The 17,792-nt window shown below is 43.9% G+C and overlaps 2 protein-coding genes across 2 annotated transcripts in view; one reads left to right on the top strand and one right to left on the bottom strand.

Moving 5' to 3' along the window:
* Positions 1–15,693, top strand: part of LOC130298018 (oocyte zinc finger protein XlCOF7.1-like) — a 41,723-nt gene extending 26,030 nt beyond the window's left edge. The window contains exons 7-8 of the mRNA XM_056550901.1: positions 14,254–14,484; positions 14,651–15,693. Of these exons, the coding sequence (XP_056406876.1) occupies positions 14,254–14,484; positions 14,651–15,537 (1,118 nt within the window). The 3' untranslated portion in view covers positions 15,538–15,693. The remainder of the gene's footprint in view (positions 1–14,253; positions 14,485–14,650) is intronic.
* Positions 562–4,113, bottom strand: LOC130298012 (uncharacterized). Its single transcript, XM_056550894.1, has 4 exons — positions 4,012–4,113; positions 1,347–1,473; positions 1,199–1,263; positions 562–1,032 (listed from the first exon to the last, which is right to left on the bottom strand). Exons 1-4 carry the CDS (start codon positions 4,069–4,071, stop codon positions 649–651), a joined length of 636 nt encoding a protein of 211 aa, XP_056406869.1. The 5' UTR covers positions 4,072–4,113; the 3' UTR covers positions 562–648.
* Positions 15,694–17,792: the final 2,099 nt, after the last annotated feature.

Raw genomic sequence — 17,792 nt, 5'->3', positions numbered from 1 at the left:
CGATTTGCCACAATAAAGACACAGCCCCTACCTCCTACTCTAATCCCTCTCCTCCGCAGAAAGGGGGGTGGACCTGAGCTGCATTGGATTGACCCTTAAAGGGGTACTTTGACCCTAAGACATCTTACCTCATATCGAAAGGATAGGGGATAAGATGCCTGATCGCGGGGGTCCCGACGCTGGGAAACCCTGCAATCTTTCATGCAGCACCCCGCTACCTTCAGCCTCCAGAGCGAACATCGCTCCGGGTCTGATGAATCCCGATCACGGCCCCGCCCCTGTGACATCACGATCCGACCCCTCAATGCAAGCCTATGGGAGGGGGTGTGGAGGAAGTCGTGGAGCCGTGACATCACAAAACTCCGGCCCTGAGATCGTGATTCATCAGACCCGAAGCGATGATCGCTCCGCATGCTGATGATAACAGGGTGCTGCATGAAAGATTGTGGGGGTCCCCAGCAGCGGGACCCCCATGATCAGGCAGCTTATCCCCTATCCTTTTGATAAGATGTCTTAGGGTCATAGTACCCCTTTAAAGATGATCTGGAACCAGGAGGCATGGGGGGATGGTTTGAAAGCCGAGGTAACAATCTGACAGAAGACAGAATGGTGGTAGAATCTGTGACTCTTCTCTATATTTAGAAGTTACTACTCACCGGGGCGGTTACTTGTTGGAATGTCCTCCTTATACTGCTCATCACCGCTCACATCTGTCTCTTCTTCTACTTTTATGTCTGTAGCATTAATATAGTTTAGATCGTTTCCTGTAGGCTTGTCCTCCTTACACTGCTGATCACCGCTCACATATGTCTCTTTTTCTTTCTTAATGACTGTAGCATTAATATAGATCAGATCTTTTCCTGTAGGAATGTCCTCCTTATACTGCTCATCACAGATTACATCTGTCTCTTCTTCCTTTATGTCTGTAACATTAATATAGATAAGATCTTTCCCTGTAGGAATGTCCTCCTTATACTGCTCATCACCGCTCACATCTGTCTCTGGAGCATTAATGTTGTTCAGATCTTCTCCCTAAATCATAAGATGTGGAAGAAATATAGTAAAAGTCATCAGACAGTAGGAGAAGTCACGTGGGATGTTATAGATGAGCAGGAGATGAGGAGTCATGGAGGGTGAGGGGACTGACCACAAGATCTTCACAGCCCTTCTACAGATCATAGGGAATATCTCCATCTACCTGATCATCCTGTGGAAGAAGAGGACGGGGACACCTCTCTGCTGCTGTTCTCTTACTGGATCTGACTGTAGGGAACACATACAGAGACTGAATTCATTCTTTACATACAAATAATGAGAGGACGTGTGTATATAGTCATGTCAATTACCTGGTGATGTGAGGGGCTGCTGATCCTCCATCATGACCTGATCCTTGTACTGATCCTTGTGTCCTTCTACATACTCCCACTCCTCCATGGAGAAATAGACCGCCACGTCCTGACACCTTATAGGAACCTGACACACAATGATACAGTCATCACCCCGACCCCTCCAGTGGTGTTACTGTATAATGTCCCAGCATTCCCAGCAGTGTCACCTCTCCAGTCATCACCAGACCCCTCCATTACTGTATAATGTCCCAGCATTCCCAGCAGTGTCACCTCTCCAGTCATCACCAGACCCCTCCATTACTGTATAATGTCCCAGCAGTGTCACCTCTCCAGTCATCACCAGACCCCTCCATTACTGTATAATGTCCCAGCAGTGTCACCCCTCCAGTCATCACCAGACCCCTCCATTACTGTATAATGTCCCAGCAGTGTCACCTCTCCAGTCATCACCAGACCCCTCCATTACTGTATAATGTCCCAGCAGTGTCACCTCTCCAGTCATCACCAGACCCCTCCATTACTGTATAATGTCCCAGCAGTGTCACCTCTCCAGTCATCACCAGACCCCTCCATTACTGTATAATGTCCCAGCAGTGTCACCTCTCCAGTCATCACCAGACCCCTCCATTACTGTATAATGTCCCAGCAGTGTCACCTCTCCAGTCATCACCAGACCCCTCCATTACTGTATAATGTCCCAGCAGTGTCACCTCTCCAGTCATCACCAGACCCCTCCATTACTGTATAATGTCCCAGCAGTGTCACCTCTCCAGTCATCACCAGAACCCTCCATTACTGTATAATGTCCCAGCAGTGTCACCTCTCCAGTCATCACCAGACCCCTCCATTACTGTATAATGTCCCAGCATTCCCAGCAGTGTCACCTCTCCAGTCATCACCAGACCCCTCCATTACTGTATAATGTCCCAGCAGTGTCACCTCTCCAGTCATCACCAGACCCCTCCATTACAGTATAATGTCCCAGCAGTGTCACCTCTCCAGTCATCACCAGACCCCTCCATTACTGTATAATGTCCCAGCAGTGTCACCTATCCAGTCATCACCAGACCCCACCATTACTGTATAATGTCCCAGCAGTGTCACCTCTCCAGTCATCACCAGACCCCTCCATTACTGTATAATGTCCCAGCAGTGTCACCTCTCCAGTCATCACCAGACCCCTCCATTACTGTATAATGTCCCAGCAGTGTCACCTCTCCAGTCATCACCAGACCCCTCCATTACTGTATAATGTCCCAGCAGTGTCACCTCTCCAGTCATCACCAGACACCTCCATTACTGTATAATGTCCCAGCAGTGTCACCTCTCCAGTCATCACCAGACACCTCCATTACTGTATAATGTCCCAGCAGTGTCACCTCTCCAGTCATCACCAGACCCCTCCATTACTGTATAATGTCCCAGCAGTGTCACCTCTCCAGTCATCACCAGACCCCTCCATTACTGTATAATGTCCCAGCAGGGTCACCTCTCCAGTCATCACCAGACCCCTCCATTACTGTATAATGTCCCAGCAGTGTCACCTCTCCAGTCATCACCAGACCCCTCCATTACTGTATAATGTCCCAGCAGTGTCACCTCTCCAGTCATCACCAGACCCCTCCATTACTGTATAATGTCCCAGCAGGGTCACCTCTCCAGTCATCACCAGACCCCTCCATTACTGTATAATGTCCCAGCAGTGTCACCTCTCCAGTCATCACCAGACCCCTCCATTACTGTATAATGTCCCAGCATTCCCAGCAGTGTCACCTCTCCAGTCATCACCAGACCCCTCCATTACTATATAATGTCCCAGCAGTGTCACCTCTCCAGTCATCACCAGACCCCTCCATTACTGTATAATGTCCCAGCAGTGTCACCTCTCCAGTCATCACCAGACCCCTCCATTACTGTATAATGTCCCAGCAGTGTCACCTCTCCAGATATCACCAGACCCCTCCATTACTGTATAATGTCCCAGCAGTGTCACCTCTACAGTCATCACCAGACCCCTCCATTACTGTATAATGTCCCAGCATTCCCAGCAGTGTCACCTCTCCAGTCATCACCAGACCCCTCCATTACTGTATAATGTCCCAGCAGTGTCACCTCTCCAGTCATCACCAGACCCCTCCATTACTGTATAATGTCCCAGCAGTGTCACCTCTCCAGTCATCACCAGACCCCTCCATTACTGTATAATGTCCCAGCAGTGTCACCTCTCCAGTCATCACCAGACCCCTCCATTACTGTATAATGTCCCAGCAGTGTCACCTCTCCAGTCATCACCAGACCCCTCCATTACTGTATAATGTCCCAGCAGGGTCACCTCTCCAGTCATCACCAGACCCCTCCATTACTGTATAATGTCCCAGCAGTGTCACCTCTCCAGTCATCACCAGACCCCTCCATTACTGTATAATGTCCCAGCAGGGTCACCTCTCCAGTCATCACCAGACCCCTCCATTACTGTATAATGTCCCAGCAGTGTCACCTCTCCAGTCATCACCAGACCCCTCCATTACTTTATAATGTCCCAGCAGTGTCACCTCTCCAGTCATCACCAGACCCCTCCATTACTGTATAATGTCCCAGCAGTGTCACCTCTCCAGTCATCACCAGACCCCTCCATTACTGTATAATGTCCCAGCAGGGTCACCTCTCCAGTCAGCAGCTCCATCATCTTGTTGATGAGTTCTCGGATCTTCTGTTCATCCATTTCCTCATTTATCAGGGAGTGAGGTGGGGGCCCCGGGATTGGGCTCAGGGTTCTTCCCCATCCTTCACACACAGGGGCCCGACAGTGCCCACTAGAGGACTTCTTCACTACTGTGTAATCCTGTGTATGGAGAGACACATTAATATCACTACATACACTCCCAGAATCCCTCACCTCTCCAGTCATATCCATCTGTTATTACATAGATAAGAATGAGGTCATGTGACATCACTCCCAGAATCCCTCACCTCTCCAGTCATATCCATCTGTTATTACATAGATAAGAATGAGGTCATGTGACATCACTCCCAGAATCCCTCACCTCTCCAGTCATATCCATCTGTTATTACATAGATAAGAATGAGGTCATGTGACATCACTCCCAGAATCCCTCACCTCTCCAGTCATATCCATCTGTCATTACATAGATAAGAATGAGGTCATGTGACATCACTCCCAGAATCCCTCACCTCTCCAGTCATATCCATCTGTTATTACATAGATAAGAATGAGGTCATGTGACATCACTCCCAGAATCCCTCACCTCTCCAGTCATATCCATCTGTCATTACATAGATAAGAATGAGGTCATGTGACATCACTCCCAGAATCCCTCACCTCTCCAGTCATATCCATCTGTTATTACATAGATAAGAATGAGGACATGTGACATCACTCCCAGAAACCCTCACCTCTCCAGTCATATCCATCTGTTATTACATAGATAAGAATGAGGTCATGTGACATCACTCCCAGAATCCCTCACCTCTCCAGTCATATCCATCTGTTATTACATAGATAAGAATGAGGTCATGTGACATCACTCCCAGAATCCCTCACCTCTCCAGTCATATTCATCTGTTATTACATAGATAAGAATGAGGTCATGTGACATCACTCCCAGAATCCCTCACCTCTCCAGTCATATCCATCTGTTATTCCATAGATAAGAATGAGGTCATGTGACATCACTCCCAGAATCCCTCACCTCTCCAGTCATATCCACCTGTTATTACATAGATAAGAATGAGGTCATGTGACATCACTCCCAGAATCCCTCACCTCTCCAGTCATATCCATCTGTTATTCCATAGATAAGAATGAGGTCATGTGACATCACTCCCAGAATCCCTCACCTCTCCAGTCATATCCACCTGTTATTACATAGATAAGAATGAGGTCATGTGACATCACTCCCAGAATCCCTCACCTCTCCAGTCATATCCATCTGTTATTACATAGATAAGAATGAGGTCATGCGACATCACTCTTAACCCCTTAAGGACACATGACGTACTGGAACGTCATGTGTCCGCTCCCAATCTATAACGCAGGGCCACGGCGTGGCCCCGCGTCATAGCAGGTCGGGCCCGGCCTCTAACAATGGCCGGGACCCGTGGCTAATAGTGCGCGGCAGTGATCGCAGTGCCGCGCGCTATTAACCTTTTAGACGCGGCGTTCAAAGTTGAACGCTGTGTCTAAAGGGAAAGTGTGCCGGTTAGCTCAGTGGGCTGTTCGGGATAGCCGCGGCGAAATCGTGGCATCTCGAACAGCTTGCAGGAAAGCGGGAGGGTCCCTATCTGCCTCCTCGCTGTCCGATCGCCAAATGACTGCTCAGTGCCTGAGATGCAGACATGAGCAGTCAAGCGGCAGAATCATCGATCACTGGTTTCCTATGAGAAACCAGTGATCAATGTAATAGATCAGTGTGTGCAGTGTTATAGGTCCCTATGGGGTAACAATAATCAGTATAAGAGATCAGTGTGTGCAGTGTTATAGTCTCCTATGGGATAACAATGATCAGTATAAGAGATCAGTGTGTGCAGTGTTATAGGTCCCTATGGGATAACAATGATCAGCATAGGAGATCAGTGTGTGCAGTGCTATAGGTCCCTATGGGATAACAATAATCAGTATAAGAGATCAGTGTGTGCAGTGTTATAGTCTCCTATGGGATAACAATGATCAGTATAAGAGATCAGTGTGTGCAGTGTTATAGGTCCCTATGGGATAACAATGATCAGTATAAGAGATCAGTGTGTGCAGTGTTATAGGTCCCTATGGGATAACAATTATCAGTATAAGAGATCAGTGTGTGCAGTGTTATAGGTCCCTATGGGATAATAATGATCAGTATAAGAGATCAGTGTGTGCAGTGTTATAGGTCCCTATGGGATAACAATTATCAGTATAAGAGATCAGTGTGTGCAGTGTTATAGGTCCCTATGGGATAACAATTATCAGTATAAGAGATCAGTGTGTGCAGTGTTATAGTCTCCTATGGGATAACAATGATCAGTATAAGAGATCAGTGTGTGCAGTGTTATAGGTCCCTATGGGAGCTATAACACTGCAAAAAAAAGTGGAAAAAAAAGTGAATAAAGATCATTTAACCCCTTCCCTAATAAAAGTTTGAATCACCCCCCTTTTCCCATAAAAAAAAAAACACAGTGTAAATAAAAACTAAAAATAAACATATGTGGTATCGCCACGTGCAGAAATGTCCGAATTATAAAAATATATCGTTAATTAAACTGCACAGTCATTGGCGTGCGCGCAAAAAAATTCCAAAGTCCAAAATAGAGCATTTTTGGATCAATAAGTCCTATCAATGCAAAAATGGTACCGTTAAAAACTTCAGATCACGGCGCAAAAAATGAGCCCTCATACCGCCCCATACACGGAAAAATAAAAAAGTTATAGGGGTCAGAAGATGACAATTTTAAACGTATACATTTTCGTGCATGTAGTTATGATTTTTTCCAGAAGTGCGACAAAATCAAACCTATATAAGTAGGGGATCATTTTAACTGTATGGACCTACAGAATAAAGAGAAGGTGTCATTTTTACCGAAAAATGTACTACGTAGAAACGGAAGCCCCCAAAATTTCACAATTATTTTTTTGTCCGTTTCACTGTAGATTTTTGGGCAAAATGACTGACGTCATTACAAAGTAGAATTGGTGGCGCAAAAAATAAGCCATCATATGGATTTTTAGGTGCAAAGTTGAAAGAGTTATGATTTTTTAAAGGCAAGAGGCAAAAAACAAAAATGCAAAAATGGAAAAAATCCCGGTCCTTAAGGGGTTAAAATCCCTCACCTCTCCAGTTATATCCATCTGTTATTACATAGATAAGAATGAGGTCATGTGACATCACTCCCAGAATCCCTCACCTCTCCAGTCATATCCATCTGTTATTACATAGATAAGAATGAGGTCATGTGACATCACTCCCAGAATCCCTCACCTCTCCAGTCATATCCATCTGTTATTACATAGATAAGAATGAGGTCATGTGACATCACTCCCAGAATCCCTCACCTCTCCAGTCATATCCATCTGTTATTACATAGATAAGAATGAGGTCATGTGACATCACTCCCAGAATCCCTCACCTCTCCAGTCATATCCATCTGTTATTCCATAGATAAGAATGAGGTCATGTGACATCACTCCCAGAATCCCTCACCTCTCCAGTCATATCCATCTGTTATTACATAGATAAGAATGAGGTCATGTGACATCACTCCCAGAATCCCTCACCTCTCCAGTCATATCCATCTGTCATTACATAGATAAGAATGAGGTCATGTGACATCACTCCCAGAATCCCTCACCTCTCCAGTAAGCCGGAAGAGTATCTGTAGGGTGAGGTTTATGATCCTGTCGGCCATCTTGTTCCTGTCTCTCTCCATGGTTGATGGGTCATCCAGGAGAATTCTCTTATATAGAAGATATCAGCAGAGGATCCTGGATTGGAGAAACCTGAAGGGAAGAAGAGGAGACGATGATAAACCGCACCAGATTCTATGGAGAAATAAAATCCATTTCCTGGAGATAATCTGGGGAAACATCTGAGGAGACATTATAGGAGTTTTCAGATTTCTCTCTAAAACAAAATCCATTGTCCGAGGGCTGTAAAATAAGAGACTAGAGTGCACTCCCCTCTCCCGTCCAGTGGTGGCGCTCTGGTCCTCCAGGTCTTCTGAGGTCGCTCTCCCTGCTCTGCTGAAGACGTTGTGAATCCATTTCTCCTAATCTCTGAGGCTGCGGTGTATTCAGAACGTCTTCATCAGAGCAGGGAGAAGAATAGAGGGATTCAATATGACATTGTCCAATGAAGAATAGTGAAATGTGTCCACTAGGGGGCACAATATACATCACAATTACATCAGGATTTTATGTGAATTGTGATATGTCCCCCCGGAAGAACCTGCTATTACCTGCAGCAGAGGCCGAGCATCATATACCGTTACACACGCAGGGTCTGGGCCACCACCGGAGTCAGGGTTTCCCAAGCAGGGTGCCTCCAGCTGTTACAGCATTTGTCTGTCAGGGTATGGTGGGAGTTGTAGTTTTACAACAGCTGGAGGCACGCTGGTTTGGAAACACTGTCTTAAGTAATAATAGGGGAGCGTGTCCTTAAGGGTCGTGTCCTTAAGGGTTAATAATAAACATCCCCAATAATCCTGATCTGATGGTGACCGCACACACATACCTGTATCTGTAGAGGAGCCGTGTGCTTACAGGACCTGCGATGATGTCACCGTCATGTGATCAGTCACATGGAGGAGGAGGAGTCACATGATCAGGGGCTGCTGCTCTGAGAGATCTCCACACACAACACAACAGCAGTGACTGCCCCACCAGGACCTGCTCTGTATCTGCTACATGCTGGAGGTGTAGGACCTGTGATGATGTCACAATCATGTGACCAGTACATTTTGCGGGCAAATTTAGCAGCCTAGATGTGACTGTGGCTAAAGGACCTGTGGGAAGGATCATGTGACAGGAGTGGGCGGAGCTCAGCAGTGCGGGATTGCGGGTGAAGGTCCTGTGATAATGGTCATATGACAGCAGAGTCCTGCATACACTGAGCAGATGAGCCTAGAGCAGCAGCCCCTGATCATGTGACTCGTCCTTGTGACTGATCACATGACGGTGACATCATCGCAGGTCCTGTAAGCACACGGCTCATGTACAGTCTGCAGGTGGAGGTATGTGTGTGGTCACATGTGGAGGCTGTCAGATGGTTTTTGTACTATTAACCCCTTCAGGACTTGGCAGTTTTGATTGTTAACCCCTTAAGGACACAGCGATTTTAACTTTTTTCCTCCTCGCTTTCTAATAGGCATAAGGCTTGTAATTTCCTCTTTACAAACCCATAAGAGGATTGTTGTTTTTGTTGTTGTTTTTTGCACCACAGATTTGTACTTTGTAATGACATCACTCATTTTACTGCAAAACAAGGGCCCAAAAAATATTAAAATTTTTAAAATCTTATTACAGATTTTTAAAATGTGGGGTCTTCTGTTTGGACGCAGTGCACATTACGGTAATAATTCCCTTTATTCTGTAGGTCCAAACGATTACAATGATAAATGATTTGTATAGGTTTTATTTTAACACTTTTAAAATATAAAAAATATTCTAACTTTTTGTACAAAAATTATTATGCATCAGATTGTCCTACCTTGTCCCCTATAACTCTCTTATTATTCCGTATACCGGGATGTATGAAAGTCATTTTTTGCGCCGTGATCTGTAATTTTTATCGGAACCACTTTAGTTTTGATGACACTATTTGATCGCTTTTTATGAATTTTTTCTGGTCCATGAAGTGGTGTTTTTTTACGTTTACGCCATTGATCGTGCGGTTAAACATATGTATATGTTTTTATAAAAATAAAAATTGGTAAATGGGGAAGATTCAATCGTTTATTAGGGGAGGGGCTTATTCACATTAAGTTAATGTTCTTTTTACCTTATTCCCAGTTTATTAGTCCCTGTAGTAGACTATTACATGGAATCTATAGATTACATACACTGATCAATGCTGTGATGCTGAGGCTGCCTGCAGGATTGGAGCGTCGTTCAGACAGCGTGGAGCGAGGTTAGGGACCTCCACCCGTTCTCTCAGCTGACCAGGACCCCGCTATTTCACTGTGGGTGTCATTATCAGCTCCACTGAGCTACCGGAAATAGATTTTTGGCATTGGTGATGTCCGGCATTAGCAATGAGTCCCAGATGCTGATAGCAGGTAGGACCTAGGGACTATGAATCGTGCTGAACTCCTGACTGTGCTTCATAGACTGGCAGCAGCCTCCCTCCCCTCCAAATCTTATCACTTTAATGACAGGAGTCCCTGCTCTGAAAGGGGTTTCCTTCACAAGAGCAGAAGATATGCCAGATTTGATGCATCTCCTGCTTCGGAGCTGGGCCCATGGCTATACATTATATACCTCCTGCCCAGTCAGCCATGAAGGAGTTAAATGGTGGTGATGAATTGCCTTAACTTTTTTGGGGCCACACACTATACAGATAGCTGCTTATTGTCCCTTCTACTCGCTGGGATAAGAGCAACCAGTCTAGCTAGGGTTAAGTGGCACACAGCACTGCCAATTCTATCCTTAGGGGCCAGACAGTAAGCAGCCATCTATATAGTCCCGGGGGAGGGGAGCAGTGATACTATGAAATATCACTTAACTCCTTACACTCCATGGGACGGGCGCTTTGGGTATAATGACCTGAACTGACAGCTGGATCATCAGACTTGCGGTCAGTTCGGGACATGTGACCATAATATAGAGGATCTACCCCGACAAGTATTCACCTCATCATCCGAGAGCAAGAAGATAAATCATGTGCAGGAATATCCCCTCAAATGTCTCCATATAACATCCTGGAATTGTATAGAATTAAATGTTTATTCACAATACAGGTTCCTATAAGGTGTCAGAACGTGGCGGTCTATTTCTCCATGGAGGAGTGGGAGTATGTAGAAGGACACAAGGATCAGTACAAGGATCAGGTCATGATGGAGGATCAGCAGCCCCTCACATCACCAGGTAATAGACATGACTATATACACACGTCCTCTCATTATTTGTATGTAAAGAATGAATTCAGTCTCTGTATGTGTTCCCTACAGTCAGATCCAGTAAGAGAACAGCACCAGAGAGGTGTCCCCGTCCTCTTCTCCCACAGGATGATCAGGTAGATGGAGATATTCCCTATGATCTGTAGAAGGGCTGTGAAGCTCTTGTGGTCAGTCCCCTCACCCTCCATGACTCCTCATCTCCTGCTCATCTATAACATCCCACGTGACTTCTCCTAATGTCTGATGACTTTTACTATATTTCTTCCACATCTTATGAATCAGGGTGAAGATCCGAACAATATTAATGCTACAGAGACAGATGTGAGCGGTGATGAGCAGTATAAGGAGAACTTTCCTACAGAGAAGGATCTGATCTATATTAATGCTACAGACATAAAGGAAGAAGAAGAGACAGATGTGAGCGGTTTTGAGCAGTATAAGGAAAACATTCCTATAGGGAAAGATCTGATCTATATTAATGCTCCAGAGATAGATGTGAGCTGTAATAAGCAGTATAAGGAAAACATTCCTACAGGAAAAGATCTGATCTATATTAATGCTACAGACATAAAGGAAGAAGAGACAGATGTGAGCAGTAATAAGCAGTATAAGGAAGATATTCCTACAGAAAAAGATCTGATCTATATTAATACTACAGACATAAAGGAAGAACAAGAGACAGATTTGAGCTGTGATGAGCAGTATAAGGAGAACATTCCTACAGAAAAAGATCTGATCTATATTAATACTACAGACATAAATAAAGAAGAAGAGAGAGATGTGAGCGGTGATGAGCAGTATAAGGAGGACATTCCTACAGGGAAAGATCTGATCTATATTGATGCTATAGACATAAAGAAAGAAGAAGAGACAGATGTGAGCGGTAATGAGCAGTATAAGGAGGACAGCCCCACAGGGAAAGATCTCATCTATATAAATGCTACAGACATAAAAGAAGAAGAAAAGACATATGTAAGCAGCGATGAGCAGTATAAGGAGGACATTCCTACAGGTAACCACCCAGGTGAGTAGTAACCACTAAATACAGAGAAGAGTCACAGATTCTACTCAGTCACAGCTGCAGTAATCACATAAAAAAATAATGCTCATATATGTTACTCACTAGGTCATCCAGATGCTATACAGGTCTGTTTTATTTGTCTTCTGTATTTGGCTCACAAATCCCTCTGTTCTGCTGCTCACCTATTCTGACATCCACTGTTCAGGAAGGGGAGTGTCTGAGGCAAGCACTGAGCCCGCCCTCACTCACCATTCATTCACTTCCTCCCTGGGTCTGCTGTGCCGGGTCTCTTTATCCAATCACTGCAGGCTATTCTGTAACCCCCTCCTCTCTGCTTTCATGCTGCAGTCTGATAGGACAGGAGTGAGCACAGAGGAGTACTAGTCCTGCCAGGTCTGTGCTTCAGCTGGGACAAAGATGATGCTGTATCTGGAGAGGATTATGTTTTAGATCGGTGGTCTCAAAGTGTGGCCCTTATTGATACTGAGCATGCGTTTTGTCTTTAACCCCTTAAGGACCAGGCCAATTTTATTTTTATTTTTAGTTTTTTCCTCCTCGCCTTCTAAAATACATAACTCTTTAAAATTTACATCCACAGACCCATAAGAGGCTTGTTTTTTTGTGCGACCAATTGTACTTTGTAATAACATCAATAATTTTACCATAAAGTGTACGGCAAACCCCAATTTTTTTTTTGTGAGGAAATTTTTATGAAAACCACAATTTTGCTGATTTTGGAGGGTTTGGTTTTCACACTGTACCCTTTACAGTTCTTTATTCTGTTGGTCAATACGATGAAAATTATACCCATGATTATACACTTTTCTATTATTATCCGGCTTTTAAAACATCTCAAACTTTTTTTTTTTTACAAAATCAGTTTCCCTATTTGGACAACCGATAACTTTTTAATTTTTCCGTATATGGGGCGGTATGAGGGCTCAGTTTTTTGCACCATGACCTGTAGTTTTTTTTTTTGTTCCAATTTTTTGTACTTTTTTTATGTTTACGCTGTTCACCGGGATCATTAACATTAATAGATCGGACATTTATGCAGGCAGCAATACCAAATATGTTTAATAATTATTTTTTTTAATACTTTTTTGAGTAAAATAGGGGAAAATAATGATTTACATTTTTTTAGGGTGGATTTTAAATTTATTGTTTTTACTTTTTACACTTTTTTTTAAACTTTTTTTTTAACTCATTATGTCCTCATAGGGGACTATCTATAGCAATCATTAGATTGTCAATGCTGTTCCGTTCCATACATAGGCTTAGTACTGATCCGTATTATCAGCGATCTTCTGCTCTGTTCTGCTGGAAGGCAGATCAGGGCAGAAGATCCCGGGAGAGCGGTGGAGGCAGGTGAGGGGACCTCTGTGCTGCCGACAATCAGATCAGCTATTACAAGTGCCGCGCCGCCACAAATGCTGTGATCTGTATTGATCACGGCATCTGAGGGGTTAACGGTGGACATCAGCGCTATTGCTGATGTCCGCCATTACCGGCGGTTCCCTTGTTGCTGATAGCACCTGCCGTGCATGTTGCGAGTACTACTCCGATACTCACTGTCATGTACAGGACACAAATGTACATCCTGGTGCGCGAAGTACTGCCGCACCAGGTCGTACATTAACATCCATTGTCATTAAGGGGTTAAAGTCCTTGCGCTGTTGTTTTTATTGTCTCTGTTGTCTCCATCTTATATAGTCAGCAGGATTTCCATGTAGACGACTAGAGGAATAATTTGGGATATTTCCCAGCACTTCTGTATTGCTGGGGGCTCTGAACCGCCTCGGCTGTCGTCTGATTTGTGCCCTATGGATTGTTCATTGCTGCTGGATGGGAGTGTGATGGGGTCCAGGAGTGGGGTGTATGTGACCTGAAGACCCTATATTATGTCTACATTAACTATTTATTATCCGGAGGATGGGGAGAAGGTTCCATGATGTCACATGCTGCACTTATAATGTTCTACTAAAAAGACTATAAATATGGGCACAATTATTAATAAATCTGTGTTATTCTCTGCAGATTCTTGTAGCAGGAGATCAGAGGAGAATCTTCTATCTTCAGATTATAAAGCAGATGATGATATCACACAAGATACATATGAAGAACATTCCATTATCCCAGATACACCCTCAGCCCTTCACAGCCAAGATCTGTCATCTCATCCTTATATACAGGTCCTGTCTTCTCAGTCATCACAGGATGTTCAGCAAAATAAAGGTCACAGAAGGGGTTTTGGACATGAAAGAAATCACACAGGAAAGAAACCATTTTCATGCTCAGAATGTGGGAAATGTTTTACTCAGAAATCAAGTCTTGTTACACATCAGAGAACTCACACAGGAGAGAAGCCATTTTCATGTTCAGAATGTGGGAAATGTTTTACTTCTAAATCAGATCTTGTTGTGCATCGGAGAACTCACACAGGGGAGAAGCCATTTGCATGTTCACAATGTGGAAAATGTTTCACTCAGAAATCACATCTTGTTGGACATCAAACAACTCACAGGAGAGAAGCCATTTTCATGTTCAGAATGTGGAAAACATTTTACATCTAAAACGTGGCTTGTTCAGCATCAGAGAACTCACACAGGGGAGAAACTGTTTCCATGTTCAGAATGTAGGAAATGTTTTACTTCTAAATCACGGCTTGTTGAACATCAGAGAATTCACACAGGAAAGAAACCATATTCATGCTCAGAATGTGGGAAATGTTTTACTCAGAAATCAAGTCTTGTTACACATCAGAGAACTCACAAAGGAGAGAAGCCATTTTCATGCTCAGAATGTGAGAAATGTTTTTCTTCTAAATCAGATCTTGTTGTGCATCAGAGAACTCACACAGGGGAGAAGCCATTTGCATGTTCACAATGTGGAAAATGTTTAACTCAGAAATCGCATCTTGTTGGACATCAAACAACCCACACAGGAGAGAAGCCATTTTCATGTTCAGAATGTGGAAAACATTTTACTTCTAAAACATGGCTTGTTCAGCATAAGAGAACTCACACAGGGGAGAAACTGTGTTCATGTTCAGAATGTGGGAAATGTTTTACTTCTAAATCACGGCTTGTTGAACATCAGAGAACTCACACAGGGGAGAAGCCATTTCCATGTTCAGAATGTGGGAAATGTTTTACTAAGAAATCAAATCTTGTTGAACATCAAACAACTGACACAGGAGGGAAGCCATTTTTTTGTTTAGAATGTGTAAAAAAATTTACTTCTAAATCCCGGCTTGTTAAACATAAGAGAGTTCACACAGGGGAGAACCCATTTTCATGTTCAGAATGTGGGAAATGTTTTACTTCTAAATCAAATATTATTGAACACCAGAGAACTCACACAGGGGAAAAACCATATTCATGTTTAGAATGTGGGAAATGTTTTACTAAGAAATCAACTCTTGTTGAACATCAAAGAACTCACACAGGGGAGAAGCTGTTTCCATGTTCTGAATGTGGGAAATGTTTTACTCGGAAAGCACATCTTGTTGTACACCTACAGAAATGTCTGTTTTCCAAAATGCAAATAGAATCCAAATAACACATCTGTATGTATTGTCGTGCGGTAATAACTCAATTATGAATTATGGACATAAAATATTAATTATGAAAAATTAAAACAATTGAAAATTATTAAAAATATCAAAATTATGACCTGGTGAATTGTAGACAAAGCTAATCAATACAATTCACTAGAGATGAGCGAACTTACAGTAAATTCGATTCGTCACAAACTTCTTGGCTCGGCGGTTGCTGACTTTTCCTGCATAAATTAGTTCAGCCTTCAGGTGCTCTGGGGGCTGGAAAAGGTGGATACAGTCCTAGGAAAGAGTCTCCTAGGACTGTATCCACCTTTTCCAGCCCACGGGAGCACCGGAAAGCTGAACTAATTTATGCAGGAAAAGTCATCAACTGCCGAGCCGAGAAGTTTGTGACAAATCAAATTTACTGTAAGTTCGCTCATCTCTACAATTCACATCTGAGTCTGACTATTTCCTCAGATATCAACAAGTTCTTTTTATGACGGGATGACATTAAAGCTTAAGGATGTAGTTTTGCAATATACAATAATACACAGGTATAAAAGTATGCAGATTTATTGGTTATTAGGTTATAGACATAAATTAGTAACAAACACAATGATATATGCAAATGAATATCAATTATATATATTAGTAAACATTACAAGTTTGTTAATTGACTACATATAGTAGAACAATACATGTGAGTAGTAAGTAACTTGTTACAATAAAACAAAAACTACTAGGTTAGGAATATCATATAAGAAAAAGGTTACAGATCACTCTATTCAGAGGAACCTCATGATATGAAGATGGGCAATATCTAATTATAGACATATCAATATGGAATGCTAAATACACTCCGCCCCCTTCTAACCAACTACAAATCACATGACTCCAAGAATGGGCAAATCCATCTAAGGAAATAAACATGGAAGAAATGTAATATACTTCCGCCCCATTCTGGACTATTTTCTATACATGATCTTGGTAAGACATTAAGACTGATTAGCAGAGATATATGAGCTTGCTCTATATTATAGGATAGCAGGAGATGTGGGAATAAGTTCCTCTACAAAAGGCGCTGGTAACCAAAAGTGGAGATAAAACTTCTTTATTTGCTATGCGTTTCGATCCCGAACCGGGATCTTCATCAGGCATAAAATTCCATGCAATACAGTTACATTTATAGTCTAAGAAGATTGATGACCACTTCCGGAACACCGGAAAAAGACGTGTCACTAAGATAATTGTGCAATAAATGCAATGTATAAGAATCAGCGCAATAGTATTGTTAAAATCATTAAAGATTATTAATATTTTATGTTAAAAAGTATTAAACACTTTTATTTGTGAAACTGATTGAAAATGAATGAAAAACAGTACCTCAAAACAACCATTGGGTGGCAGTGTTGTAGTACAATGATGTGGAGAAGACAATGGCTGTTACGCCGAGCGCTCCGGGTCCCCGCTCCTCCCCGGAGCGCTCGCAGCGTTCTCTCATTCGCAGCGCCCCGGTCAGACCTGCTGACCGGGTGCGCTGCGATATTACTCCCAGCCGGGATGCGATTCGCGATGCGGGACGCGCCCGCTCGCGATGCGCATCTCGGCTCCCGTACCTGACCCGTTCCCCGTCTGTGTTGTCCCGGCGCGCGCGGCCCCGCTCCTTAGGGCGCGCGCGCGCCGGGTCTCTGTCATTTAAAGGGCCGCTGCGCCACTGATTGGCGCAGCAGGCCTAATCAGTATTCTCACCTGTGCACTCCCTACTTATACCTCACTTCCCCTGCACTCCCTCGCCGGATCTTGTTGCCATTGTGCCAGTGAAAGCGTTCCCTTGTGTGTTCCTAGCCTGTGTTCCAGACCTCCTGCCGTTGCCCCTGACTACGATCCTTGCTGCCTGCCCTGACCTTCTGCTACGTCCGACCTTGCTCTTGTCTACTCCCTTGTACCGCGCCTATCTTCAGCAGTCAGAGAGGTTGAGCCGTTGCTGGTGGATACGACCTGGTTGCTACCGCCACTGCAAGACCATCCCGCTTTGCGGCGGGCTCTGGTGAATACCAGTAGCAACTTAGAACCGGTCCACCAGCACGGTCCACGCCAATCCCTCTCTGGCACAGAGGATCCACCTCCAGCCAGCCGAATCGTGACAGTAGATCCGGCCATGGATCCCGCTGAAGTCCCACTGCCAGTTGTCGCCGACCTCACGACGGTGGTCGCCCAGCAGTCGCAACAGATAGCGCAACAAGGTCACCAGCTGTCTCAACTGACCGTGATG

Source organism: Hyla sarda (genome assembly GCF_029499605.1).
Source record: "Hyla sarda isolate aHylSar1 chromosome 1 unlocalized genomic scaffold, aHylSar1.hap1 SUPER_1_unloc_16, whole genome shotgun sequence".
Lineage (NCBI taxonomy): Eukaryota > Metazoa > Chordata > Amphibia > Anura > Hylidae > Hyla > Hyla sarda.
The sequence above is the reverse complement of the archived record's forward strand: the minus strand, read 5'-3'. Positions and strand labels throughout refer to the sequence as shown.

Excerpts from the sequence above, each read along its gene's own strand:
- LOC130298012 (XM_056550894.1), bottom strand. The coding sequence starts at position 4,071 with ATGGATGAACAGAAGATCCGAGAACTCATCAACAAGATGATGGAGCTG. Across the intron at positions 1,264-1,346 it reads GCAGCCCCTCACATCACCAG|TCAGATCCAGTAAGAGAACA; the intron begins GTAATTGACATG and ends TGTTCCCTACAG. Across the intron at positions 1,033-1,198 it reads TTCTTCCACAGGATGATCAG|GGAGAAGATCTGAACAACAT; the intron begins GTAGATGGAGAT and ends CTTATGATTTAG.